General features: G+C 60.7%; 2 protein-coding genes and 1 long non-coding RNA gene across 12 annotated transcripts; 1 reads left to right on the forward strand and 2 right to left on the reverse strand.

Moving 5' to 3' along the window:
• Positions 1 to 2719: 2719 nt before the first annotated feature.
• Positions 2720 to 25251, forward strand: KLHL22 (kelch like family member 22). Of its 10 annotated transcripts, none has more exons than XM_069558456.1 (8): positions 2720 to 2783; positions 3857 to 3946; positions 11162 to 11427; positions 16370 to 16535; positions 16769 to 17487; positions 19176 to 19368; positions 22350 to 22583; positions 24480 to 25251. In XM_069558456.1, the coding sequence occupies exons 3-8, from the start codon at positions 11201 to 11203 to the stop codon at positions 24843 to 24845; spliced, it is 1905 nt and encodes a 634-aa protein (XP_069414557.1). In that variant the 5' UTR covers positions 2720 to 2783; positions 3857 to 3946; positions 11162 to 11200; the 3' UTR covers positions 24846 to 25251. The 10 variants fall into 10 exon arrangements, with proteins under 10 accessions (XP_069414557.1, XP_069414555.1, XP_069414552.1 ...); XM_069558451.1 differs by lacking the exon at positions 3857 to 3946 and adding an exon at positions 17853 to 17909 and having other exon boundaries at positions 2724 to 2783; XM_070289351.1 differs by lacking the exon at positions 2720 to 2783 and adding an exon at positions 17853 to 17909 and having other exon boundaries at positions 3925 to 3946.
• On the reverse strand, positions 6242 to 6598 carry LOC138422960 (cytochrome c oxidase subunit 7C, mitochondrial). The gene has a single exon (XM_069558651.1). It carries the CDS (start codon positions 6550 to 6552, stop codon positions 6361 to 6363), a length of 192 nt encoding a protein of 63 aa, XP_069414752.1. The 5' UTR covers positions 6553 to 6598; the 3' UTR covers positions 6242 to 6360.
• LOC138422886 (uncharacterized) lies at positions 22913 to 27973 on the reverse strand. Its single transcript, XR_011250050.1, has 2 exons — positions 27377 to 27973; positions 22913 to 25436 (listed from the first exon to the last, which is right to left on the reverse strand). It is a non-coding gene; the product is annotated as an uncharacterized lncRNA (long non-coding RNA).
• Between the last annotated feature and the right edge of the window lie 3 nt (positions 27974 to 27976).

The raw sequence follows: 27976 nt of genomic DNA on the forward strand, positions 1-27976 counted from the left end.
GGACACGTGTTGCCAGAGAAGGGAGTGTGAGTGGATGGTCATGTCCCAGAAGTCAGGTGGGTCCCTGGGACCAGCTGCCAAGTGAGGAGCCTCGGCCTCACGCAGGCAAGAATCCAGGAGTGAGCCACAGGAGGGAGAAAGCGAGTTTACGTACAAACGGGCTCCACGGACAGGATGCGTCCCCCTCAGAAAGTGAGGCGGCCCTGGGTTGCGGGGTGTTTCGTTTTCACAGTTTGGGTGACAAACGTAAACAGCATATTGAAAAGCAGAGACATCTCCTTGCTGGTCCGTCCAGTCAAGGCTGTGGTGTTTCCTGTGGTCATGTGTGGATGTGAGAGTTGGACCATAAAGAAGGCTGAGCCCAGAAGAATTGATGTTTTTGAACCGCGGCGTTGGAGAGGACTCTTGAGAGTCCCTTGGACAGCAAGGAGATCCAACCAGTCCATCTTAAAGGAAATCAACCCTGAACAGTCTCGGAAGGACGGATGCTGAAGCTGAAGCTCCAATACTTTGGCCACCTGATGCAAAGAGCTGAGTCACTGGAAAAGACCCTGATGCTGGGAAGGACTGAAGGCGGGAAGGGAAGGGGACGACAGAGGACAAGATGGTTGGATGGCGTCACCCACTCAATGGACTTGAGTTTGAGCAAGCTCCAGGAAATGACGGAGGACGGGGAAGCCTGGCGTGCTGAGTGGCAAAGAGTTGGACGGAGTCTAGCGATGTAACTCCACCGCCCGATTTCGGTGGCTGAGTGGGAGCGTCATTTCAGCTCGTCTGGGGAAGGGGTTCAGCTCAGTTCAGCTCAGTCGCTCAGCTGTGTCCGATTCTTCGCCACCCCATGGACTGTGGCACACTAGGCCTCCTTGGTGAGAGGGTAGGGATTTCCAGGAGTTAGGCTACTGTCTACCTTCTGGCCTTTTATGATTGACCTGGGGACTGTCCTGGCCTCAGAGGCTGTGTCAGTTAGCTAGTGGATTGTAACAAGCGTGCAATGAGACCCAAGGTCCACTGGAAGTCACATCTTTTGCCGCTTGGGCCTGCTAGGTTCTAACCAGTTAATGTCACATCCTTGAAGGCTGTATCATCTTGTCATGGTTTTTCCCTGCCCCCTTCCCTCCTGTCTCACTTCCGCTTTGGTTCTGCTTTCTCACAACTCGATATGCCTGCCGCAGTGAATACCCTCCATACACTGTCTTGCTTTCATCTGGGGTATTCCTCGGATACCCAGAACTGGCAGTGCTGCTCTGCGGAGAGCCACTGTGCATTTATTTAAATGTGGATAGCCAATACCAATAGTTCTAGGTATCAGTTATGTACCGCCATGTAACAAATTACGCCGCAGCCAAGTAGCTGAAAATGGCAACAATAAACATCCATTGTCTGCCATCCTTCCTGCTGCTGCTGCTGCTAAGTCACTTCAGTTGTGTCCGACTCCCTGTGATCCCATAGACGGCAGCCCCCCAGGCTCCTCCGCCCGTGGGATTTTCCAGGCAGGAGCACTGGAGTGGGGTGCCGTTGCCTTTTCCTATGGGCCAGGAATTCAGGAGCGGTTGAGCTGGGTTCTGGCTCAGTCTTTTTCTTTTCTTGTTTCTTTCTCTCTCTCTCGTTTCTTACATTTGGCTGTGCTGGGTCTTGGTTGCGGCATGCAAGGTCTAGTCCTCTGACCAGGGATCGAACCTAAGCTCTCTGAGCTGGAGCTCAGAGAGCCACTGGACCAGAGGGAAGCCGTGGCTCAGCGTCTCGTGAGGTTCCAGACAGCTGTGGGACGCCGAGGATCACCGTGCTCAGAAGGCCTGGCTGGGCTGGAGGGTCTGATTGCCAGACAGCTGGCTCCTGGCAGGCAAGTGGGGGCCGGTTTTGACAGAGGTCTGGGGTCCACACAGGCCTCCCCGCAGGGCTGCCTGAGTGTCTTTACGACGGGGTCAGGGGCGAGAGCTTACGGAGCGCAGACAGAGGCAGACGCAAGGCTTGAGGCCTTTCACAAACACACCCTTCCCTATGCCTCATTCTGTCCCTTAGAACCAGCCATGAAGTCCAGGCCACGCACAAGGACAGGAAGAAAAACTGGGATTCACCCCTTGGTGGGAGGAGAGTCAAAGATCTTCCAGGCTTTTTTTTTTTTGAAGCGAATTAAAATCTATTTATCTGGCTGCCTCGGGTCCTAGCTGTGGGGCGCTGGGTCTTCGCTGGTGCATGGGAGAGCTCAGTTCTCCACTCAGCGGCATCACCTGCCCGGGGAAGTAGACTGCTGGTCACTGGGCCTCCAGGGAAGTGCCTGCAGGCGTGTTTGTAAACCTCTCTAACTGGCGCATCTGGCACCTGCCCTGTTCCTGACTGCCTAGCCCAGCCTAGATAAAGCTCTTTGCCTGATCGGTTCTGGGAGTACACCCAGCCGTGATACCTGATCAAGTTCCTCATTCCCCACCCTGGATAATCCCGTTAGGCCAGGGCAGCAAGAATGCCCCTACCCCTGACATCTCACATGAGTGATCTTGCATCCAGCAGCCCCTCATTCTGGCCCTAGCTGTCTTTGCGGTACTCAGAGGAGAACCGGAGCCCTCCCCCGCTGAGAGAGCCCCGAGGACGGCAGTAGGCTTCCTGAGCAGTCTTTCTTACTGTTTCGACAGGTGTCAGAATAGTGTTTTCTTTACCAGCGTGGGAAAGCGAGGTGTAACATTTGCATTTCCTGAGTATTACTGCCCTTGAGCTCACTTCCTTTGTTCATACCGTCGGGGACTTCCTCTTCTGTGAGCTTCCGGTAAAGACCCTTTATCGTTTTTCAGGTTGGTTCACTTTCTAATTATTAACTTTTAAAAGTTCTTCTTAAAAAAAAAAAAAAAAAGCCCCTGGAGTGGTTAAGGGTCCACCTGCAACGTAGGCGGATCCTTGGTCCGGGAAGATCCCACGTGCAGGGGGGCAACTGCGCCCACGTGCCACCACTGCTAGAGCCTGTGTCCCCTAGGGGACAGCAGCAGGAGCTGCAGGAGCAGGGAGAAGGCCCCGCGCAGGACGGCGGCCCCGGCTCGCGCACCTGGAGAAAAGCCTGTGCATCGAGCGAGACCTCACTGGGAGAGGAACTCCTGACGCCTTCTGAACGGTTATCGTCAGTGACGGGACGAACGCGTTCACTGATGTACGGCGTCACTCGGGGGTTTGTTGTTTTACTCTCACTGACGCACGTATTTAAAAGTCTCTATTTATTTATTTGGTCCGCTCTTCGTTGTGGCACATGGGCTGGTCCCCCTCGGAGCACCGGCTTCCCTGACTGCAGGGCGCCGGGACTTCATTGCCCTGCGGCATGTGGGGTCTTGTTAATAGTCAGGGATGAAGATGGCGCCCTCTGCGTTGGAAGCCAGGCTTCGGAACCACTGGACCTCCAGGGAATTCTCTGGTTTGTGTCCTCTTTTGCGTGTTAACTGCTCACATTCATTTCCACTTATTTAATGGACTCAATATCATCTGTGATTGTTTGACACTTAAGAAATTTCATTTTTGGCTGTGTCATGCAGCTTGTGGGGCTGTTAATTCCCTGAGCAGTGAAATCGCCACATCCTGACCTCTGGGCCTCCAGGGGATTCACTGGATGAATTTTTTCACAGATTCTTTGCCGCTTGCTGCCAATATCTTCGCCAGTCTCGACTGATTTTTGCTTGCTCAGGATGGCTGTGATCAAACTGCTCTGCAGACAGACACGGGTGCTGCTCTCCTTTAAGGCCCTTCCCGCTGGGCGGAGACGTCAGACCTCCCGTTCTCCACTCCCGCCTGCTGCCTAGTATCTCTGCTTCTGACCTCTCTCTGCTTCACCTCCCTCCTCTTGTTCTTACTCTCCTAAGCGCCAGCCCTGTTCTCCATGCAGAAGCACAGCCACGGCGGAGCAGCCAGAGCTGGGACCCTTGGGGAACAGAGGCTTTGCTGGGAAGCTGACACGTCCCTGGGAGGACACCAGGTGCTCTTGCCCGTCCCTCCCTGAGGCCTCCCCCGCCCTGTCCCTCCTCTGCTGCGGACGTTCCCGTGGCAGGGACCATTGACTTGAGCCGGCTGTATTTTGAGATAAGGGTCCCTCCAGCTCCCCACAGTCCCCGGCCAGCACCCCCGTCTTGCTCCGGGCCTCCTGTCCTCCCCACCCGCCGGCTCCTCTCTCCTGCCCGGGAGGTGTCCTCCTCCAGTCTCCCTCTTCATCTGAAGAAGCATCAGAGGCCTGTCCCCCTCTTCCACACTCGGTCACTGCAGGCTGGCTGCTGCCACCCTCAGGAGAGGACTCTCTCTCCCAGCCCCATTGGACCTCTGCGGTCACCCCTTCCCTGCCCCTCTGGGTGCCCTTGGAAAAAGTGTGCTCTGCACTCGGCTCACCTTCCTTTCCCCATCCCTGTCCTGGCTCAGTGTATCACCTCCAGAAGCTCATGACACCCCCAGGTAGGCCCTCAGCTGGACATCTGCGGCCTCCTCACCGTCCTGGGTCCCTGGAGGGCCTTGTCTTTCCCTAAACCCACTCCAGCTCGGCTGTCCCCGACCATGACTTGGGCTGACCCTTCCTCACGCATCACTCCCCTCTACAGGTACTGGGGAACCTGCCTCCTCCCCAGGTCTCCGGCCAACACTGCCCTTCGAACTTGCTTCTTTCCCCGCTGAGGGCGACTGCTTCCCTTCTGCCCCTCCAGGCCAGTCTCTGCACCATGAGCTGGCCATCTGCCTGCCCAGGCTGACCCAGGCTGGAGGGCTGGGTCTGGTCTCCAAGTTTCCTTTCATGCTTAGAAATTCCTGGCGGCTGGCTGACCGCTCGCTAGACTGGATCTGTGGACAAAGTCTTCAAGCTGGAATGCTGTCTCTGCTCCCCACAAAGTCCTCATCTGGTGCACAGCTGTGTGGCCACCACTTCCCAGAAGTCCTTCTGGATGGCCTCTCCCACTGAGAACGTCGGCTCCTGGGCGGGCGCGGTCTACTCATCTCGTTAGGTGCCTCACGCAGCGGGGTGCGCGGCCAGGACAGTGTATCTCCACTTACTTTCTCCCTCATCCACGGTTGCCCGCCTCCCCGCCCCCCCCCCCCCCGCCCCGGCCCCAATCTTTTCTTTTCTTTTTTTTTTTTTTTTCGGCCCCAATCTTTTCAAGCTTGAGCTATCCTAGCTCTGTCCTCCCCTCAGAGCTCTCCATCCTCCAGACACGGCCTTCGCGCTTGAGCCTCGCAGGATGGGGTCCTCTGCAGGGCGGAGGAGAAAAATGAACACGGGAGCCTCTGGTTGGAGTGCAGGGACCCAGCTGCAGGCTGGCAAGCAGATTTACTCTCAGTTCACTTCAGTCGCTCAGTCGTGTCCAACTCTTTGCAGCCGCATGGACTGCAACACGCCAGGCCTCCCTGTCCATCACCAAATCCCAGAGCTTGCTCAAACTCATGTCCATTGAGTCGCTGATGCCATCCAACCATCTCATCCTCTGCGGTCCCCTTCTCTTCCCGCCTTCAATCCTTCCCAGCATCAGGGTCTTTTCCAATGAGTCACTTCTTCGCATCAGATGGCCAAAGTATTGGAGCTTCAGCTTCAGCATCAGTCCTTCCAATGAATATTCAGGACTGATTTCCTTTAAGATGGACTGGTTTGATCTCCTCGCAGTCCAAGAGACTCTCAAGAGTCTTCTCCAACACCACAGTTCAAAAGCAGCAATTCTTTGGTGATTAGCTTTCTTTATAGTCCCAACTCTCACATCCATACATGACCACTGGAAAAACCACAGCTTTGACTAGACGGACCTTTGTTGGCAAAGTAATCTCTCTGCTTTTTAATATGCTATCTAGGTTGGTCATAACTTTCCTTCCAAGGAGTAAGTGTCTTTCAATTTCATGGCTGCAATCACCATCTACAGTGATTTTGGAGCCCCCAAAATAGAGTCAGCCACTGTTTCCACTGTTTCCCCATCTATTTGCCATGAAGTGATGGGACCAGATGCCATGATCTTAATTTTCTGAGTGTTGAGTTTTAAGCCAACTTTTTCACTCTCCTCTTTCAATTTCATCAAGAAGTTCTTAAGTTCCTCTTCACTTTCTGCCATAAGGGTGGTGTCATCTGCATATCTGAGGTTATTGATATTTCTCCCCGCAATCTTGATTCCAGCTTGGGCTTCATCCAGCCCAGCGTTTCTCATGATGTACTCTGCATATAAGTTAAATAAGCAGGGTGACAATATACAGCCTTGACGTACTCCTTTTTCTATTTAGAACCAGTCTGTTGTTCCATGTCCAGTTCTTTTTTTTTTTTTAAGGAATTATGCCATAAGTTTATTTACAAACATAGTTAGGATGCTGAGTTCAAGGGACTGATCCTTTTAAGAGACTGCACCTCTTAATATGCTCCTCTTCCTATCTCATGGATTACTTTTTAAGCAGTTGGTGTCTTACTATAAAGAAAGGTGCCGCAAATCCAGACCCAAAGAACAAAGTCATCATAGCTAGTAACCTCCACTTGTTTTCCACTGAAAATGGTATATTCTTCCCTGGACCCTCCTCATAGTGGCTCCGACGAATCACAGAGGTTGTGAACCTCCGGATGCTCTGTCCCAACATAGCGCTGTTGGACGCTCTACAAAAGATCCAGAGACCCGAGGTGGAAGAAACGGCGGCTGCAAACCTACCGCTTCTTGCCTCACGACCGTGCTCCTCTAACTCTCCATGTCCAGTTCTAACTGTTGCTTCCTGACCTGAATACAGGTTTCTCGAGAGGCAGGTCAGGTAGTCTGGTATTCCCATCTCTTTCAGGATTTTCCACAGTTTATTGTGATGCACACAGTCAAAGGCTTTGGCATAGTCAATAAAGCAGAAGTAGATGTTTTTCTGGAAGTCTCTTGCTTTTTTAATGATCCAACAGATGTTGGCAATTTGATCCCTGGTTTCTCTGCCTTCTCTAAATCTAGCTTGAACATCTGGAAATTAACGGTTCTCGTACTGTTGAAGTCTGGCTTGAAGAATTTTGAGCATTAATTTGCTAGTGTGTGAGATGAGTGCAATTGTGTGGTAGTTTGAGCGTTCTTTGGCATTCCCCTTCTTTGGGATTGGAATGAAAACTGACCTTTTCCAGTCCTGTGGCCACTGCTGAGTTTTCCAAATTTGCTGGCATATTGAGTGCAGCACTTTCACAGCATCATCTTTCAGGATTTGAAACAGCTCAACTGGAATTCCATCACCTCCACTAGCTTTGTTCGTAGTGATGCTTTCTAAGGCCCCCTTGACTTCACATTCCAGGATGTCTGGCTCTAAGTGAATGATCACATTATAGTGATTATCTGGGTCGTGAAGATCTTTTTTGTATAGTTTTTCTGTGTATTCTTGCCACCTCTTCTTAATATCTTCTGCTTCTGTTAGGTCCCTGCCATTTCTGTCCTTTATTGAGCCCATCTCTGCATGAAATGTTCCCTTGGTATCTCTAATTTTCTTGAAGAGATCTCTAGTCTTTCCCATTCTGTTGTTTTCCTCTATTTCTTTGCATTGATCACTGAGGAAGGATTTCTCATTTCTCCCTGCTAGTCTTCGAAACTCTGCATTGAGTATATATTTCTTTTCTCTTTCGCTTTTCACGTCTCTGCTTTTTATAGCTATTTGTAAGGCTTCTTCAGACAACCATTTTGGCTTTTTGCACTTCTTTTTCTTGGGGATGGTCTTGATCCGGCTCCTGTACAATGTCACGAACCTCCATCCATCGTTCATCAGGCACTCTGTCAGATCTATCCCTTATATCCATGTGTAACTTCCACTGTATAATAATAAGGGATTTGATTTAGGTCATACCTGAATGGTCTAGCGGTTTTCCCTACTTTCTTCAATTTAAGTCTGAATTTGGCAATAAGAAGTTCCTGATCTGAGCCACAGTCAGCTCCCAGTCTTGTTTTTGCTGAATGTATAGAGCTTCTCCATCTTTGGCTGCAAAGAATATAATCAGTCTGATTTCGGTGTTGACCATCTGGTGGTGTCCATGTGTAGAGTCTTCTCTTGTGTTGCTGGAAGAGGGTGTTTGCTACGACCAGGGCGTTCTCTTGGCAAAACTGCACTAGCCTTTGCCCTGCTTCATTCTGTACTCCGAGGCCAAGTTTGCCTGTTACGCCAGGTAATTCTTGACTTCCTAGACTGACTCTAGAATCTCGGTAAACAGGAAAACCCCTGTTCACACTGGCGGTGATTATGTCCCCGCCAGCATCCAGCAGGCGGCGGGCGACTCAGGGGACCTCGAGGGAGGGACAGAGGGAAAGAAGGAAACGGATTTACAGGGCGCCACCCCTTGCCAGAACGCATTCCTTCACGTCCTCATTCTTTGCTGGGTCTGCCGCGCCGGGCGAGGGGGTAGGGAACCGAGAACCGCGCAGACACTCGGCAGCCCGGGCCCTCCGCCTCTGTCCGGGCCCCACGACACGCCTGCAGCCCCGCCCCGGCCCGGCCCCGGGCACGCCCCCCGCCCCGCCCCGCCCCGCCCCGCGTCCGCACGGCGCCTGCGCGGCGTGCCCACGTGACGCCGGAGGCCCCGCCCCGCGCGCCCCGCCCCCGCGAGTGCGGCCTCGGCTTGCGGCGGCGCCAGGTGAGCGACGGTCGCGGGCCGGCGGGCGTCTCGGTGCGCGTGGCCGGGTTCGGACCCCGGGCCCGGAGCGGACGCGCGGGCGCTGTCGCGGGCAGGCGCGGGCGCCGGCCCGGAGCGCACTGAGGCGGAGGGGGGCGGCGGCCCGAGGCGAGCCGCAGCCTGACGTGGCGGGGGCGGCGGGCGGGACCCCCCGGGCGCGGCGGGCCCCGGGGGCGCCGGCGAGCGGGCCCCGGGCGGGCCTGGCGCCCGCCGCGCGTGTTTCGGGGCCGCCTCCCGGCGCTTCGCTGGCTGCCCTGCAACAGGCGGCCGATCGGACGCCGTCCCCTCCGACGCGACCTTGGACCCCGGCCCGCCCGCCTCGGCCCGCACGCGCGGCGCGGCCCGAGCCGGACAGCCCTGGAGGCCATGCTGTCAGCGCGACGCCTCGGCCGGGAGTGCCGGCCGCCCCTCTGTCCCCCGCGGGCCCAGCGCCTGCTTCCCGGGCGCCTCCCTGCCCCGCGGCCGCGACGCCCCGGAGCGCTTCACCCGTCCACGCCGCGCGGCCCCCCCCTCCCGGGACTAGGACCCCCTCCCTTTGTTGCAGCCCTTGCCTCGTGCAGACGCTGCCTGGGCCCCGCGGAGGACTGGGGTGCCTCCTCAGGAAAGGGTGTCGTCGGACATTTCTTCAGAGATGTTCCGACCCTGTCATCCACGAGTTTACGGAAGTGCATTTAGCGTCCTTGAGTTTGTACCTGCTTGAGGCGTGAAGCCTCCTTTCTCCTCCCTCGGTAGCTCTGAACCGCACAGGACTGCACGCAGGGCCTTGCTTGTGATGACTGGGATCGTTACGGGTTGAGGGTATACCGAGCCTAAGGAAGGGCTCGCTGAAGGTGCCAGAGAGTGAGCTCCCAAGGTAAACGAGCTGTATTTCAGAAAAACAGGCATGGGCAGGCAGCCCCAATGGATGTGCGGCATTCCCTTCCTTAGTTTCCGAAATTTCGTCAGTTACCAAAACAAAGTTCACTGTGAAATGCTGTTTTTTTAATCTGTTAAGTCAGCAAAGATGAAAAAGAAACGCTATTGGTGTCCTACACACTGGTTGGAATCTGGTTCTCTCTCTCTGCTGTTGGGAGAATAAATTGGTACACCCTCTATGGAAGGCATTTTGGCAGTATCTATGGAAAGGTCCACTGCACAGTCAAATCAAGATAACCCAGCAGCTCGGTATCCAGTAAATGTTCCTCATTTACCTGCCGCACACACAGCACGTCTCTGATTTTCAGTGCAAAGCTGTTAGCAACAGCAAACAATTGGAGGAAACCCAAACGTCTCCCTGAAAAGGATTGGTTAAATAAAATAGGATTAACCGCACAATGGACTGTGGGAGGGATACGAGGTAAAGGTGTAACATCTACTTAAATGGGGGAACTTAGTTTTACAGCCTTGCCTGCAAATGCATCGGTGCTGCCTGGAAGGGTGAGGGGAAGTAGAATACTCTCCTCTGAGAGGGGATCTGGTTGGGGATGTAAGTGGGAAGGAAATTTAAATTTCATCATATACTTTTTTTGTTTATAGTAGAATCTCTCATTTTTTCTTTCAGAGGTCCAGTAGGGTATTGAAAAGCAGCACATTAGGGGAGGGGATCGTGGAGGAGCGTGGGGTGGGGAAGGCTGATGTTCGTGGCCTGTGGTGCGTGGCCCACTGGCTGGCGGTCCTGTGGCCTGGAGGGTGCACAGCTTGGCCCCCCAGCTTGGTGCAGGGCGGACTGGCTGCCCCTTGACTGAAGCAGCAAGCTGTCCCTAGTCACTTCTGGTTGGCTCAGCATTCAGGATCTTAGTTTCCCAACCAGGGATCTGTCCCACCCTCCTTGCGATGGAAGCATGGAATTCTAATCACGGGATCTCCTAGGAGGCCCCTGGTGTCTTTTTTTTTTTTTTCTTTTGCATCCGTTCCTGTGTTGGGAACCCAGTGTTCTTTCGCAACAGGAGAGAGGAAGAGCCCTTGAGAACTGGTCTGCGCTGGTCCTCATTTCTCCTCTAGGGATTTTAGAATGCCCCGAGGGACTGGCTGTCTTTAGTCCCCTTTCCTTGACTGAGGGACTTCCCTGGTGGCTCAGACGGCAAAGTGTCTGCCTACAACGCAGGAGACCTGGGTTCAGTCCCTGGGTCAGGAAGATCTCCTGGAGAAGGAAATGGCAACCCACTCCAGTATTCTTGCCTGGAAGATTCCATGGACAGAGAAACCTGGTAGTCTACAGTCCATGCGGTCGCAAAGAGTCGGACACGACTGAGCAACTTCACTTTCGCTTTCACTTTCCTTGGCTGAGGGGCCTCACTCTGAGGTTCACCACACAGGGGGTCTGCCGGCTGGGTTCCCATGGGTTGGTCCATCTCTAGAACCTTCTGTCTCACAGCGACGCTAAAGGAGATGAAATGGGAAGGAGGGTCTTAGTTGTGAAGGAACACAGGTCGGGAGGAAGGAGGCCCCACGTCTGGACTGCGGTGGGAGGGAAGAGGGGGCCAGAGGCTTGAACCTCCGGGGAAAGCACGGGTGAGCGCGAGGGAGGCCCCAGAGCAGTGCAGCCAGCCCTGCGTGGCCCCCCGGGCTCACTGCTCGCCCATGTCTTGCCAGCTGACAGCCGCGGAGCTGAGGTCGGGAGCGGTGGTCAGGATGGCGGAAGAGCAGGAGCTCGCCCGGCTCTGCAAGTTGCCCACGCAGCCCTCCCACCCACACTGCGTCAGCAACACCTACCGGAGCGCCCAGCACTCCCAGGCGCTGCTCCGGGGGCTGCTGGCCCTGCGGGACAGCGGCATCCTCTTCGATGTGGTCCTGGTGGTGGAGGGGAAGCAGCTCGAGGCCCACCGCATCCTGCTGGCTGCCTCCTGCGACTACTTCCGGTCAGTAGGCGCGTGTTCTCTGTTCTTGTTTTGTTTTAAAGGTAGTATCCTTGGCTCTGCGTACGATGCTGTATTTTCCAGGATGACTTTTCCAGCAGTAAGTTACAGTGTCTTGGTGTGGCACAGATTCCCTCTCTACTTTATTCTGGCTCCCCGTCATTTCATTTTAAAGAACATTCAGGCCTGTGGAAATGTTGAGAAGAGTGTTACAAAGAGCTGGACACCTATTCCCACTGGGCCACGTTTGCCCTTGCTGCCTCTCTAACCACCGCCATTTTTCAAGACCTTACGAGGCTTTAGGCCTTCATCTCAGCCCCATGCAGAGTTCTTGTGACACCGTCAGGAAGCCCACTCGTGCCCCGGCTCCTCTGGGGACGCCCGTGAGGACCCTCGCGGGCGGTCAGCACTGCACGCGTCGTCCACACAGCCCCGTTCACACGCTTACTGGGCCGGTCGCCTCCCGCTCACGCCAACTCATCCTGCGGGCCTCGGCCCCCGACCCTCCCTGTGGGCGCTGTGACCCCCCGAGTTTCTCAGTCTCCTGCGCAAGGCTTGCCCAGCCCCGGGCACGTTGGGCAGAGCGGGTGCCTCTGCTCCGACTTGGCCCAGTGAGGGGCGGCCCCCCTGCCGCCACGGTGGACAGGGCTCTGGGCCGGAGACCCTTTCCATCCCGTTGGGTCCTTTTCTCTTCAAGGCTCGGCTGTAGTTCTCGTCTTTTGATTTTAGAAGCTAATGAGCAAAGTGTTTCTTCGTGGTGTAAGCACAGCCTGTTCTCCGGAAGGAGGGTATGGAGAGGGCGACCCAGTGGTGGCTGGGCGTGTCCAGGGACGGCAGCGACCCTTCGGTTCATGGGCGTTTACTCTTCACAAGCTTTGAAATCCTGGGCAGTGGGTGGGGCAGGGTGGCCAGGAGCCCCCTCAGGGAGGCCTCAGAGCCCAGAAGGTCCGGCACTGGGGTCGCCCCGGCTCAGGGCCTCCTGGCCGCACCCTCGAAAGCCCTCCACGTGGAGCTTCTCTCCCCACGTCGGCTGTCTGTCCCAGTCACGGCCCTCTTCTGCGGGCCGGGGGCGGGCGCCGCCTCTCCTACCTGCGGGAGGCCTCCTGTGTCTCCCGCGTCCTCCAGGAGCCGTTCTCAGCCCTTGGCAGCTGGCCCTGGGCAGGCTTCTCCTGGGAGGCGTTCTCTTCTCTGGCCTGGTCACTGTGCAGGCTGACACCCTCTCCCCCTGGGACCAGGGAGAGCCCACACTTATCTCTGATAAACACGTGAGAAATTATTCCCAAGCTTATGCAGGTTTTTTTCTTTATTATTCATTTCGCTTATTGACTCGGGTTGAAATGACGCAGTGAGACTTGGGAAGGTCTCTGACGCGAGCGAGAGTGAAGCGAAGGCCTTTGGAGGCTGTGGGCCCGTAGCTGGGCCCTGCAGGGGATGTCCTGTGGGATGTCTGCCAGGCTCTCGGCAACGTGCAGCTGGGGCTGACAGCCCCCTGGTCTGCTCTGTGGGTCAGCCAACACGGAGGAAGCTGAGTTATTCGTGAATCAGAGTGTGAAACCCTCCGTGAGGCCCGGGCTCATGGGGCAGCAGACCCCCGTCCCTGGGCCTTGCTTGCAGAGGGACAGCTGCTCCCTGCTGGGAGCCTCTCTTCTGATGCAAGGCGCTTACCAGCCTGAGCCGGCGTGTGGGCCTCTCCAGACAGGCGAGGGGCACGGAGTCCTGTCCAGCGCCCATCCCCGCCGCCGAGTCGCTGTCCGGGTAGGAAAGCGTGGCGAGCACGGCTGTGCCCCTGCCCACCCCCTCGCTCACCCAGCCTTCAGCCTCCACAGGGTGTCTCTTGCAAAGCCTGTTTCATACTCCTCAACCCCGAACCTCTGACAACTTGGAGCTGCTCTTTTTTGCTTTGTTGGGTTCCAGTGTGTTGCTGAACGTTGGCCCTGCCCTCGGAGGCCCCCAGAGCTGCTTTGCTGGTGGACAGCTGTCTAGTCTGTCTGGACAGCTGGTCTCTGAGAGGAAGGGGAGAGCTGGATTCTTCTGCTTTACCAGCTTTTTTTGTTTTTAAATGTAAAGTTTGGCACAAATTCATTAAACCATGCAACCTGTCCTGAACTGAGATGCGACTTCTTTACTTTTATCATACTTCTGGTTGGGAAACACTGAGGTGTTTGGATTCGAGGTGTTGATTTTAGACTCCCATGGAGGGTTGTGACATCATACGTGTGGCAGATAAGTGTTTTCTCCAGCTGAAACTTTTGGATTCCGAGACACACCTGGTCTCAAGGGTGTGGAGGAGGTGTCCGGGCTGGAGACGCGCCCGTCCCCTCAGGGCCAAGGGAGCCAGGGGCGCCCGGCGCTGCCTGGGTGGGGATTGGGGCCTGCCAGTGCCCTCTTTTTGGTCTCTGCTGCCCGTTGTCAGGCGTGCCCAACTCTTGGTGACCCCGTGGACAGCAGCACGCCAGGCCTCCTGTCCATCACCAACTCCCGGAGCTTGCTCAAGCTCACGTGCATCGAGTCAGCGATGCCATATTATTCCCTGTCGTCCCCTTCTCCTCCTGCCTTCAACCTTTCCCAGCATCAGGGTCTTTTCTGATGAGTCACTTCTTCGCATCAGGTGGCCAAAGTACTGGAGCTTCAGCATCAGCCCTCGCAGTGAGCGTTGAGGCTGGTCCCCTGAGGCCGGGCCGCTTGGGCCTCCTCGCGTCCGCGGGAGCGGCACGCGTGCTGTGTCCTCCACTCGTGGCCATCCCCGCCTGCTGGACACTCGGTGCACGTGCTGCTCTTTCTACTGCGATTTCTGGAAAACCTACAGCTTGGCCATTGTGACCATTTCAGCGTGCAGCTCAGTGTCCTTACATGCACTCTGTGGTGCAGCCTCCGGAACCGTTCCAAGCTGTGAAGCGGAGCCTGCAGCCGAGAAACAGTTCCCGTGGCCCCCTCCCGGCCCGGGCAGCCGCCTTGTACGGCCGCCTTGGGCTTCCGTCTCCGTGGCCGCTCCGGGACCTCGTGTGAGTGGAAGCAGACGATGTCTGCCCTTCGAGGACCGGCTGCTTTGGCCGAGCGGCGCGTCCCGGAGGCTCGCCCGGCCGTGGCGGGCGCCAGGCCGTCCTTCGCGAGGCGAGTAACGCGCTCCCGTTTCTTGCGCTGCAGCTTGGCCACCTTGTCGACGGACACTGGTCGTCCCCCTCTCTGGGCTCTTGTGAGGAAAGCTGCTGTGAGCGTGGGGCGCAGATGTCTCTTGGAGGCCCTGCTGTCAGTTCTGTGGAGCACATACTCAGACGCGGAATTGCTGGAACATTCTGCAGTTCTGTGTGTCGTGCCTTGAGGAACCCCGAACTGTCTTCCACAGCAGCTGCACTAATTTGCATTCACACCAGAGGTGCACAGAGGCTCCGGCTTCTTTGAGTTGACGAGATAAGAGTCTAAGAGGAAGTGGGCAAAGCACCTGCATTCTTTGGAAGAGAAAGTGAAAACACCTGCTGAACCCGCGACCCAAGCCTCTGTCCATCCGGTCCGTCCGCTGCCAGGTTTCTCCCTCGCCCCCCGGTGGCTGGAGCCAGCATCCTCGCCCTCTGCTTCCAGGGGTGTCCGGGCAGGCCCCCCGCCCCCAGGTGGGGCTTCATGACAGGCTGTGGCGGAGGCATCCAGGTGGGAGTGTGTGGACCCTTTGACCCAGCAGTGGCTCTCCTGGAATTGATCCTGGCATTCCCACCAGCTCCTGGGGCAGAACCGTCCATCGGGCGAAACGACGGGAGACGAGAAGGAACCCTGGGGGACCCCAGTGTGCATGGCTGCGTCCTTTGGCACCTTTGCCCGGGGCAGCCCTGTGGGTGCTGGTAATCCAGGCCATTTGCAAGGTGCCCTGTGAAGGCAGAGCTGGGTGTGGATCCAGGCGTGGCCCCTGCCTCGGGATGGTGCCTCCCTGGGAGGGCAGCTGGGGGCCGGAGCCGAAGGCGGGCGGAGCCTTCCACCCTTTCACGTCCTGTCAGTCTTGTGAGTGTGCGTGTGTGTGTCGAAATGGAACACGGCCACTCTGGCAGCGTGCTGCTGACCCGTTTCAGCCCCAAGGCTTCCCTGACCACCGCCGCCGCCTCTAGCCCCTGACTGACCCTGCAGCCGGGACGTTAAGAGGTGCCTGCTCTGTAGGGCCTGGGGCGGGCTCCCGCTGACCCCTCACCCCTGGGTCCTGGCTACCCTTGGACAGCCCCAGATTGGGTCTCCCCTCCAATCCCCAGGCCTGCCGGGGCCTCCTGCCCCTACTGCAGCCTCTCCACCCTGCCCCATGGAGCCTGGAATCTGAGGTCCCTCGGTCAAACCTGGGATCAGTTCTCCGACGGCACCTCCTTTGCCTGGTGTCCATCCAGACCCGACCCTGCCTAGCAGCATGTGGCCCAGGCTTCCTGCCCCCCGGCAGCCGGCCTGCAAGGTCATCCTGGCCCTGGGCCTGGGCGCCCGCCGCCTCTATGGCCTCCTCGGGCAGGGGCCCCTCGGGCTGGCTGCTCCTCCGTCAGACGCCCCGTCTCAGTCCTTGACGGCGACTGCACACCCGGCAGCGCCCTGTCTTCTGTCTGTCCTCCAGCTTTAGCTCCGTGCTCGGGGGTCTTGCCACTCGCTTCGCTGTGGGGCCGGCCCCGTGACCGGTTCCCGGTGCTGAGTGGTTGCAGGGGCAGGGATGCTGAGCGGAGATGTTTACTGTTTGCTTCCCATCCATCCTCTCCCGCTGAGCCCCGGGAATCACACGGGCGGACGCAGCAGAGAGCCCGCTGGCCCCGCGCCCGGGGGCGCACGTGCAGGTCCTGGGCCGTGTGAGATGGAGTTTCCGGAACAGTCCCAAGCTTGGTCAGGAGCTGTGGGCGCCTCCGCCGGACGGCTCAGGGTGCGAGCCGGCCTCGGCCCGCCCCTCTGGCAGCCCCGCGGGCGTCACCGGCCGTGCCCTGTCTTCCCTGTGCAGGGGCATGTTCGCGGGGGGCCTGAAGGAGATGGAGCAGGAGGAGGTCCTGATCCACGGCGTGTCCTACAGCGCGATGCGCCAGATCCTGCACTTCATCTACACGGCCGAGCTGGAGCTCAGCCTGAGCAACGTCCAGGAGACGCTGGTCGCTGCCTGCCAGCTCCAGGTGAGGCTCCGGCCCGAGGGGGCAGCCCTCCCTTCACCCCCGCTGCCCAGCTCCGTCTTGGGTTTAACTCGCTGGGCTTCTGCCTTGCCGGGTGTGACGCTTCCAAGTGCGCGGCCCACCGGCTCCTGTTTGTTGGTGTTGCCAGTAGCTGTTGGTGGCTTGCCCCCGCGTGCTGGCCCTCCGAGGTGCCCCAGGGACACCGGCCTGGGCTCGACGGCCCGCTCTGCCCACAGATCCCGGAGATCATTCACTTCTGCTGCGACTTCCTCACGCCCTGGGTGGACGAGGACAACATCCTCGACGTCTACCGGCTGGCCGAGCTCTTTGACCTGAGCCGCCTGACCGAGCAGCTAGATGCCTACATCCTCAAGAACTTCGTGGCCTTCTCGCGGACTGACAAGTACCGCCAGCTGCCCCTGGAGAAGGTCTACGCCCTCCTGAGCAGCAACCGCCTGGAGGTGTCCTGCGAGACGGAGGTGTACGAGGGTGCCCTGCTCTACCACTACCCGCCGGAGCAGGTGCAGGCCGACCGGCTCCCGCTGCACGAGCCGCCCAAGCTCCTGGAGACCGTGCGCTTCCCCCTCATGGAGGCCGAGGTCCTGCAGCGGCTGCACGACAAGCTGGAGCCCAGCCCGCTGAGGGACACCGTGGCCGAAGCCCTCATGTACCACCGGAACGAGAGCCTGCAGCCCAGCCTGCAGGGCCCGCAGACCGAGCTGCGCTCCGACTTCCAGTGCGTGGTGGGCTTCGGGGGCATCCACTCCACGCCGTCCACCGTCCTCAGCGACCAGGCCAAGTACCTGAACCCGCTGCTGGGGGAGTGGAAGCACTTCACCGCGTCCCTGGCGCCCCGCATGTCCAACCAGGGCATCGCGGTGCTCAACAACTTCGTGTACCTGATCGGAGGGGACAACAACGTGCAGGGCTTCCGCGCGGAGTCCCGCTGCTGGAGGTAGGGGCCCCGGCTGGGGGCTGCCCGCGGCGTTGGCTCCTCCCACTCTCGTCTCCTCTCCTGGGAGACCCACGCCCCCCCCCCCAGGCGCCCCCCGCCCTCTGGCGGGTGCAGGGCTGCAGGGAGTGCCGTGGCGGGAAGGGGGGGGTCCAGGCCTGGGGGGCACGGTCACCCCGGCACCCTCTGCCCTCGCAGCCCGGCCCAGCTTCCCTCTCCTGTGCCCTTAGCTCCGCTCTCCTAGCTGCACAGCCTCCTTGGAAGGTGGCTGCCTGTCACCCTGCTCCCCCAGCATGCAGTCCTCAGCCCGGGGGCGGGGCAGGCCCCCAAGCCCCACCTCACCTCAGGCCAAATCCCTGCATCCCCAGCTCTGCTGTCAGCCATGTGCCGGGCACGAGGTCTGGAGCAGGCCGTGCTTTCTGTCTGTGAGTCTGGGGTCTTCCGAGCCTGTTCCTTTGGGTCAGAGCAGCGGAAGTGGGGCAGGCCCCCCAGCCTCTGTTCCTGGAGGCTTCCAGGCTGGTCTCCGCATCTGGGGCCTCTGGGAAGCTTCCCCCCCCCCCCCCCGCACAAGCGGACAGGCGCACAGCAGACACAGGTTGCTGGCTGCCTCAGGCAGCTGTGAGCTGGCGCCAGCCTTGCTCAGGGGCGGGTCTGGCCGGCCACAGCCCGCGGGCGGACCCTGGGCCAGGAGGGGACAGCGACAGTAGCCCTCGGCCTCCCCTGCTGTCGCTGCCCCAAGACGCGGGGGAGATCCAGAGGGGAAGTGGGTACTCAGTTCAGAAAGGAGGAAACCACGCCTTCATAACCTCGACCCCGCCCCCCGGCTGGGCCTCCGCCTGGCAGGGCCGGTTCTCTCCGGCAGCTCAGTTCTCCCCCCTCGGCCCCGCCCTCCCCGCCTCGGCCCCGCCCTCCCCGCCTCGGCCCCGCCCTCCCCGCCTCGGCCCCGCCCTCCCCGCCTCGGCCCCGCCCTCCCCGCCTCGGCCCCGCCCTCCCCGGGAACAGGCTGACGGGCTCCGCCCCCTTTGGCCTGTTTCCCGGCTCGCAGTGGAAGGAGGCCCTGGGTGCCAGCACCGAGGGCCGTGATGTCCACCCAGTGAGTGACCGGCTCCACACCTGACAGCCTCACTCAGCCTGGTCTCTCCTGAGCAGACCGAGTGCGATCTGCCCCGAGCCAGGCTCCCTGGGCGCAGGACCACAGGCGTGGGCCACAGCGCTTGAAGGGGCTCATCACGCATGTCGACCCCTCGGTCCCTTGTGGTAGGCAGCATCACCCCACCGGGCGCGGAGCCGAGCGAACAAGGCTGAGGCCCAGATCCACTCACGCCCGGCTCTGTGTGGTCTTCCTGGCTGGCAGGGAGGGGCCGTGGCAAGAAGCAGCAACTGCCGAGTGCATTCACTTGTGTTTGGGGCAAAGGCTAAAAGTGGGGTGTCTGGCTGGAGGCTGTTGTGCCCAGGCGTCCAGTCGAGAGGCCATAATTGCGGGCCCCGTGAGCACAGAGCCGTGGGGAGCTGGGAGTGAGACAGTGAGATGGAGGTGCTATGTAGGAACAGCCATCGGGCAGCGTGGGGTGGTCAGCGGAGGGTCTGGAAGCCGCTGTGAGTCACACCAGGACGCTCCTGGCCCTGCCCTCCAGGCTGTGGGGGCGTGCTGGGGGAGGGGCCTGCTGACGCACTGTCCCCTGTCTCACGAGGTACGACCCAAGGCACAACCGCTGGTTCCAGATCCAGCCGCTGCAGCAGGAGCACGCTGACCTGTGCGTGTGCGTTGTGGGCGGCTACATTTACGCGGTGGCGGGCCGCGACTACCACAACGATCTGACCGCCGTGGAGCGCTACGACCCGGCCACCAACTCCTGGGCCTACGTGGCGCCGCTCAAGAGGGAGGTAAGGAAGCCCCCCGAGGGACCCCTCCCAGGTTCACACAGTGGAGGCCGGGCCAGGCCCAGGACCAGAGCCCTCTTGCCTCCACGAGCTGTGCCCTGAGCTTGAGTGGGGGGCTCCCAGCGGCATTGGGAGAGGCCCCTTCCCGAGTTACACCCCCTTCTGGGTCTCCTCACCTTGGACCCCGGCAGCTGCTGTAACCCTGCAGGTCAGTGTGGACGGAAGCCTTCCCCTTGCCTGCCCCCTGGCTCCACTGAGGTGAGCCGGGCCATGTCCAGAGGGGGACGGGAGGGACGGGATAGGCAGGACCCCACAGCCTCAGACCCCCAGAGGGCAGGCCCTTCACGAAGCCAGAAACGTTTCAGAAGTGCCGTTTTTCCTGTTTCTGTAAATCCTGTGTCCCGCACAGTACAGCTTAAACATGTTAACCTGTTCATCTTGCAGAGGTGATGCTTGAAGGGGGTGGCTCTCTGAGCTTAAGGACTTGGGGTGCTGAGACCCTGGCCCCCAAACCAGACACAGGACCTCAGGGCAAGAGGGGTCCTTGCCGGTCTGTGCTGCACCCGGGTCGCAGCATCTGTGAGCACCTCTCGGCACTGGGCAGAGCAGAGCAAGGGTGGCTGTGTCCTGCCCGAGGCCTTGGCCAGACGGGCCTCCTGCCTCCCTGCCCCTTCCTGCTCCCCTCCCCTCCCCTCCCCTCCCTGACCCTGTCCCTCCCTGACCCTGTGCCCCCTCCCCTCCCTGACCCTGTCCCTCCCTGACCCTGTGCCCCCTCCCCTCCCTGACCCTGTCCCTCCCTGACCCTGTCCCCCCTCCCCTCCCTGACCCTGTCCCTCCCCTCCCTGACCCTGTCCCTCCCTGACCCTGTCCCCCCCTCCCCTCCCTCCTTCCCCTCCGTTCCCCCTATCTCCCTCCCGCCCCTCTTGACTGCGCCCCCCTTCCCCAGCACCCCGCTCCTCGGCCACTCTGGGGAGGAAGCCCTTCTGGAGAGCATTTCCTGCCTGTTCAGGAGAAGGGGGCATATTGTGCTGGGGAGAGACCGGGGTCCTTGAGCCGCAGCGGACGCTGGCGGACCCCACCCCCCGCGGAGGGGAGGGGGGAGGGGTCCAGGGGCTCTTTGTCTGGACGGGAGGCTGCGCTTCTCAGCCTGGCCACGGAGGGGCAGCCTCGGCCTTCAGCCGGCGCTTCTCCCCGCGGCCAGGCTCCTCACATGGGTCTGTTCCGTCAGCAGCCCCGGGGATCGGGTGCTGGCAGTGGCTGAGCCTAGCGGCAGAGAGCGCTCTCGGTCACTGCACAGATCCGGAAAGGGACTTGGGGCCGAGCCCAGCGGTGGTGCTCGGTGCTCGAGGAGGGCCTCGCTGGACTGTTTGTGGGGGCAGGGAGGTGTCAGTGCGACCATGTCCAGGAAAGATGGCAGCCATTGGGAGAAACAGAACCTTCCAGGCTGGGAGGAGGCGGTGGAGCAAGGGGCGTGCATGTGTAGAGAGGGAGCAGGCTCCGGCCCGTGGGTGGTCCAGGCGTGGGCTGTGGGAAGGACATGACAGACGTGAGCTGCCGGGCACAGCCGGTTGGCAGCCAGGCTTTGGGAGGTCAGACCGGAGGTGGAGATGTGTGAGTGCAGGGCCGTGCTGGCTGGGGGCTAGCTCTGATCGGCTTGGGGGCATTGCTAGGCCACGGGGTCCGCGGGTCTGCAGACGTGGGCGTACAGCCCCTATAGGGGCCTTCAGGATTCCCGCAGGGCGGGCCCACACTCCCACCTGTCTCAGGGTCCTTCCCACTTCCTCCTGCTCAGCACTACCTGGAACTCTGGATGTGTGTGTAAAACTTGGAAAACTTAAAAGGTTGAGATAAGATGACAACCCAGCAAGGGACCTGGGACCTTGATCCGAGTGAGAATGAAAAGATAGCTTGTCAAGTTTTGTGGCGTGCCCGCTGAAGCTGTGCTGAGGGGCATTTGCGGCACTGAAAGCGTTCATTAGGGAGGGAAAAAGTCTCAACTGAGTGATCTGAGCTCATCCCTCAAGAATCTGGAAAAGTGAGAGCAGAGCGAGCCCAAAGCAAGCAGAGGAGGGAAGGGGTAGGCACCAGAGCGGAAGGAGGGCTGTTAGAGGAGACTCTGAGAGGCCGGGTCTGCACAGGTCAATGGCAGGGACAGGCGTCTAGGAAGCCTGAGGAAGGGAGCGAAAACAGCTTCCTAAAAGTGTCAAGAACAGTGGCGGGAGGGGCTGCATTACTAACGCCCTGTCAGTAGGCGGTGAAACACACCAGTTCCTCCGAAACATCGTGCTAGGACACCCAGAAAACTAAGCAGATGATTTGAATGGCCCTGTACCTTTTACGGAAATGACGTCCAGGCCCAGATAGTTTAACTGGAGAATTTACCGAACTTTTAAAGAAAATACCGATTCTTTTTTTCCAGAAAGTGGAAGAGGGAGAATACTTCTCATTTCACCTTAGGAAGTTATCATTAAATTGATACCAAAACCATACAAGACAGCAGCCTCTCTCTCCCCCCAAAATAGAGCAAGTCTGCCATACCTACAGTTACATGTGAATGTTCGTGACTACATATTAGCAAATTCCCCTCTCCCTCCAAAAGAAATTCATGACCAAATAGAGTCGATTACAAAGGCTGGTTCCGTACTCGAAATTTAACCAGTGTGATTCACCATATTTAAAATCGCAGGATCATATCGGAGCAGAAAAAGGAGCTGATAACAGGCCTGGAGGGTTGGCGGGCATGGGGGTCAGGAGGCCTCTGTGAAGATGGGGCTGTGATGGTTTCCTCTGGGTCCGGTGCACATTGCTTGGGGGGGTGGTGCGGAAAGAGGGGTTGCGGCTCCCCTCGGGGAAGCGCAGCATCGCCTCTGGGCCCTGGAATCCTCTTCCGTGGGGAAGGTGGGGGGCGGGACGGGGCGTCCAGGGAGGAGCGGGGGTCGCGCGGCCCCTGGCCTCCTGGCGCTCACGCCGGTGCCCCGCCGCAGGTCTACGCCCACGCGGGCGCCGCGCTGGACGGGAAGATGTACGTCACCTGCGGCCGCCGCGGGGAGGACTACCTGAAGGAGACCCACTGCTACGAGCCGGGCAGCGACACCTGGCACGCGCTGGCTGACGGCCCGGTGCGGCGGGCCTGGCACGGCATGGCCACGCTGCTGGACAAGCTGTACGTGATCGGGGGCAGCAACAACGACGCGGGCTACCGCAGAGATGTGCACCAGGTGAGCGGGGCCGCCCCCCGCGGGTGTCAGTGAGGAGCCGGCCACGCAGCAGGCGGGCTGCAGGGGGGACACGGGCGCGTTTCTGGTTACTAGGCTGCGTTTCCTAGGGCGGCTTCAGCTTCGCAGCCAAGCCGAACAGAGCAGCGAGGCTTCCCGTCGCCCCCGCGCCCACCGCCTCCCCACACTTGGCACCCGCACCTCAGGGTGGCGTCCTTACAGCTGATAACTCGGCTGGCCGGGGGTCACTCCTGGGGGTGCACAGTCGGGGTTGAGACAGATGGCACGTGTCCACCACTAGGGTGTCACAGAGAGGTGTCACCTGCCTGCACTATTCTTAAAAGCTTTAATTATAAAGTTAGTCTAACCACATTGCAGAACTCTGGGAAAATGGAGAAAGGGGACAAGAATTCCTGAAATCTGGCCCCCAGCCTGGAGTGTTAGCCCTCCTGAACGCCCGCCCACCTGCCCCGGCTCCGTGGGTGTGTCCTCTCGTTTGAGGGCCGCCCCACGCCACCCAGTGGCTGTGCAGAGTTCATCAGACCGCTGACGTTGGGGCTGGTCAAGGTGTGGCCGTTTCAGGTAACATTTGAAGCAGCGTTTGCTCCGTGGAGCTGTTTGCGTATCTTGGGTCATCTCCTGAGGCGAGAGCTGCGGTCCTTGAAATGTGGCTCCTGGGCCAGCAGTACCCACATCAGGAGAGAACTCACCAGGAATGCAGGTTCCCTGGCCCTCAGCCCGCCTGGCTGGGTGTCCCCAGATGGGACCCTCCCTGGCCCTCAGCTCGCCTGGCTGGGTGTCCCCAGACGGGGCCCCCAGCGCTCAGAGCCGCTAGGCCCCAGCGTCTCAGTTCCTGCGGCAGCTGGGACAGACCGCCCCCGGTGTGGTGCCTAAACCCGCGGGCGCCTGTGCTGGCAGCCTGTGGCTCTCACTTGACAGTCCAGGGTGCGTCCTCAGCGGAGCCCCGGGAGGGTTAGCGTCCTTTCACCCGGGGTGTCAGCAGAGCGCAGCCCCCTCGGTGGGGCCGGGTCCTGCTCCTCACCGCTGTGAGCTGAAGCCCTTATTGGCTTCTGGAAGCCTCTGGGCCGGCCGCTCGGGCCCCTTCCCCTTCCAAGCCAGCAGCTCCCCTCCCATCTTGGGCCTTCACACATCCCCTGATGCTTCCAAGGGCTGTGCAATTAGGGGTCCCCGAAGATCCAGGGTCGCCCGTCCGCCCGTGTCCACGTCTCTGCGCTTACCGCCCGCAGAGGCCGGCCCTGGTGGCCAGGCCTCCTCGCAGTGGGAGAGGCAGGGCTGGCGTCCACGTGGCTCTGTGCAGCTCTGCACGTTGCCGCCCTGACTGGTCAGATGGGCGCCTGGCCGGTGCCTTTTCTCCCCCAGTGCCCGCTCGTTAACAGCTGACGATTTGTCCCTGAGGTTCTGTTTTGCAATTCTTGGATTACTAGTAGGTTGAACATTTCCCCTGGTTCCCACGTTTACTATTTGGGGTAGCTTTGAAGGCAAGATGATTTTTTTTCTCTATTTTGGCCACACTACATGTCTTGTGGGATCTTAGTTCCCTGACCAGGGATTGAACCTGGGGCCCCAGCAGGGAAAGTGCGAGTCCTCACCACTGGGCCGCTGGGTACTTCCCAAGAGAATGTTGACAGTCATCACGACTCAGCAAGCCTGTCTCTCCATTTTATCTGCATCTTGCCCGGTGCTCCGTGCGCTTGGCTTCTGAGTTTCGGCTTCAGCGGTGGAGGGGAGTGAGCCAGCACCCCCAGGCCAAAGGGGAGACAGCCGCGGGCCTGGGGCCACCAGCCGGCTGAGGGGCTGGGGAGGTGGCGCAGGGCAGCAGCCGGTCAGAGCCCTCCCTGGGGGCCCCCAGCCCCTGAGAGCCCGCACCTTGCCCTTCAGGTGGCCTGCTACAGCTGCAGATCCGGGCAGTGGTCGTCCGTCTGCCCGCTCCCGGCCGGGCACGGGGAACCGGGCATTGCTGTGCTCGACAGCAGGATCTACGTGCTGGGCGGCCGCTCACACAACCGAGGCAGCCGCACGGGCTACGTGCACATCTACGACGCGGGCAAGGACAGCTGGGAGGAGGGGCCGCCGCTGGACAACTCCATCTCGGGCCTGGCCGCCTGTGTGCTCACCCTGCCGCGGTCCCTGCTGCTCGAGCCGCCCCGGGGGACCCCTGACCGCAGCCAGGCCGACCCGGACTTCGCCTCCGAGGTGATGAGTGTGTCTGACTGGGAGGAGTTCGACAACTCCAGCGAGGACTAGGTTCCCGGGGCGGGGGAGTGGGAGATCCCAGGTGTCCCCCACCCTGCCCGTCGGCAGGTAGGCAGGTGTTTTGGGGGCTCGCAGACCTGTGGCAGGAACCCTCTGGGAAGGGCCCGGTCTCCAGACAGCCCCCAAGCCTCTCCTCCTCAGCAGGCGTGGCTGGGCGCCGGCACCACTCTCCGCCTTAGTCACTGTTGGGCTGAGAGGGCGCCTTCTCCCAAGGGGGTTGGGGACGGGCCCCCGCGGGGGAGCCGGGCTGAGCCCATCGCCAGCCCAGCAGCTCCTGAGACGGAAGTGGGAGCAGAGAGCCAGCCAGGGGCCTGAGGCTGGTTGTGATAACAGGGCCTTGCAGCTGGGCCTTCCTGCCCCCGTGTTGTTGATAAATGAAATAAAGCACCTTCTGCGAGGCGTGTTGCTCTCCTTTGGCCTGGGCTGAGTGGCTTCTGGGGGGGAGCCCACCCCCGGCTGGAGGGTGTCACCAAGACACATGTCCCTGTCTGCGGACCCCGGCTGGAGCGCCTCTCCCACTGTGGACCTCTCCTGTGAACCAGGATTCCGGTAGCCGTCTTGGCGCCAAGGGAAGCTCAGCACCTGGGGAGGGAGGGCGTGAGAGCCTCAGGGGGCGCCTGTCTCCTGCATCTGAGCACGTCCTGCGGAGGGGCCTCTGCATTTCCTCCAGGTAAGCTTCAAGGACCCTCCTGAGTGGGTGGGACCTGCAGGTTCCAACGCCGTTTTCCGCACTGCCCAACCTGCACCAGGACACTGTCCGCTCCTGTGGGGTCCTCTCACCCCCTCCTGCAGACCCCCACCGCTCTGGGTCTTTGCCTTTGTCCCCACGCCCCACCCCACATGACACCACGCGCTTAACACTTCAGGCCAGGCAGCGAGCCCGGCCTTGACCCTGGTGGTCCTTTCCCACAGGACAGGATGGCCACTTGTCCAGGGTCATCCTCCGACTCCCAAGGGTGAGGTGCGGGACCATGAGCTCGGAGTGGGGGCCCCTGTTTCTGTGTCTGCCACCACCCTGCAGACCTCGGAGGCTTCTGTGAAGAAGGGCCAAGCGCCCGTCCTGCCCCAGAGTGTCTGGGCCTGCCGCAGCTGTCTCCCCAGCCAGGCACCAAGGCCTGGCTGCGAGAGGCCTCTGGTCTGCAGGGGATGGAGAGGAGTCTGTGAGGACCCCAGGGCATGGGGCGGGGTAGACGTGAGGCCTGGAAGGGTTCCTAAGACCCGGGCCGTAGCCGGGCCCTGCCGTGGACCAGTGCAGCATTGGCCCACAGCCAGCAGCCCGCCCCCTCCTCCCTGAGCCCAGGCAGCCCTTGCCAGCTGGGCAGGCTCTCCGGCTGCACTCAAGCCTCCAGGCCACTCTCTCCCTTCAAAGTTGGCTTCCTCCGGGAGCCACCCCCGCCAGGCCCAGGCTCTGGGCCTCCACTACTGGCCTCTGTGCTGGCCAGTCGTGTGGGCACGCCCTCATTTTGGTATCCACCTGGCACAGGCCAGGCAGACAGACGGCCCCCCACTCCGCCTGTACCCAGGCTCCCGATGGGGGCGTGGGTGGGGCCGGGAAACTCGCCATCAGGCACGAGGTGGGCCTGAGACAAGGCTGGGGATGGTCCTGTCCTGCGGGCAGCAGACACAGGTGGCACACGGCCAGGGCCGGGCAGAGAGTTGCATTCAGACAGTCCTGAGGGGCCTGTCACAGAGCTGGGGCCCGAAGGAGCTCTGGGGCTGGAGGGGGGTGGGGAGGTGATGGAGTCTGAGGTTCCTGTCCGTGAACCCAGTCCAGCTGGGCGACGCCTCTAGAGCCAGGAGCAGGGCGGATAGAGCAGCCGCACAGACCTCTGCTGGCCACCCTAGAGGGCAGCCAATGGGGGTTCCGTGGGAGGGGCCGGGGCCCTGGGAGAGCTGGCCGTGCCCTGCAGGGCTGCCCGGAAGTGGTTGGCCTGTTGACTTGCCCCAGAGAAGTGTTTGCGTTCGTGACCCCAGGAGTTGGACATCCCCGCCACCCTGCCTGAGGCCGCCCCCATCCTGCACCAGCGCGGCTGGCGGAGGGGGCCCCAAACCCCCGGGGCTCCCTCGCACCAGTCTGTTGGCAGCCCAGCAGTGCCCACAGCCTTGGGCCTGTCGGGGCCTCTGACCAGGCCCCCTCCTCCTTGATGGACCCTCACATGACAGGCAGGAGCCCTCCTTGGGGAGCCCGAATGGAGCCCGCCCCCCACCCTGGCCCTGCCTCTGGCTCTGAGGTCCCTAGAGGCCCAGCTCAGCTCTGCTGGGAGCTGGCCGCCCCGCTGCCGTCCCCTCCCTAGGCCTGCCTGCCCTCCCTGCTCCTCGGGCCTGGACCTCGGTCTGACCCCTCTGCTGCCCTGTTCCTCCAGGTGCCCAGGCCCCACGCACCCCGTCTCTCTGCCGCCTCTGCCCCACTCCGGATTTAGGAGCCTTGGGCCTCCGGGAGTGGCTCCACCTTCTGGAAACCCTCTGGGACCAACGGCCTCTCAAGCAGAATCCCTCTCCCAGGCTCCTAGCGCACTTCTCACCTCGACAAGGGCTTGTAGGCAGGGGTTGCGTCCCTGGCTGCCCCCACCGCTGACCCCGCAGCCTCTGCCGCCTGCCTTCACCTCCAGGATCTCTCAGAGCCGGCGCGGGGCCGTTCTACTGCGGGCAGCGCTCCCGTCTGTCCCTACAGGGGCCCCTTCGCCCAGGCCTCAAGCATCGGGCGCCGCCGTCTCTGCAGGCTTTGACTGCGCCCGGTTCGGAAGGCGCTGACCGCACCGCCAGGCGCGGGAGGGCCTCGCCGCGGGAGCAGAGGCCGGCTTGCGGCCTTGACCTGCGGTCCCGAGGCGCCGCTGGCCAGGGAGCTTTGGTGCGCCGCGCCTGGCGCCCACCCGCCTCCCGCAGCCCCGGGGCCGGGCCTCGTCGGGAGCGCGCAGGGGCCGCTTCTCGGGTGGGTGTCCGGGGAGGGAGCGAAAGGCGCGGCGGCCGGGGATTCCGCCCGCGGGCCCCTTCCAAGTTCGCCCCAAGTTTGCGCGCGGCCGCCTGGGGGCGGGGGCCGCGCTGAGGGGCGGCGGCACGGCCGGAGGGTGGGGTCTGGCGCGCGGGGCGGGCGCTGCCGCCTGGCCGGCCGCGGCTGGCCCGGG

Source organism: Ovis canadensis, chromosome 17, assembly GCF_042477335.2.
Source record: "Ovis canadensis isolate MfBH-ARS-UI-01 breed Bighorn chromosome 17, ARS-UI_OviCan_v2, whole genome shotgun sequence".
Classification (NCBI taxonomy): Eukaryota; Metazoa; Chordata; class Mammalia; order Artiodactyla; family Bovidae; genus Ovis; species Ovis canadensis.

Coding starts and splice junctions, on each gene's coding strand:
- LOC138422960 (XM_069558651.1), bottom strand. CDS start 6,552: ATGTTGGGACAGAGCATCCGGAGGTTCACAACCTCTGTGATTCGTCGG.
- KLHL22 (XM_069558451.1), top strand. CDS start 11,201: ATGGCGGAAGAGCAGGAGCTCGCCCGGCTCTGCAAGTTGCCCACGCAG. Junction 16,536..16,768: donor TCGCTGCCTGCCAGCTCCAG/GTGAGGCTCCGG, acceptor CTCTGCCCACAG/ATCCCGGAGATCATTCACTT. Junction 19,369..22,349: donor TGGCGCCGCTCAAGAGGGAG/GTAAGGAAGCCC, acceptor GCCCCGCCGCAG/GTCTACGCCCACGCGGGCGC.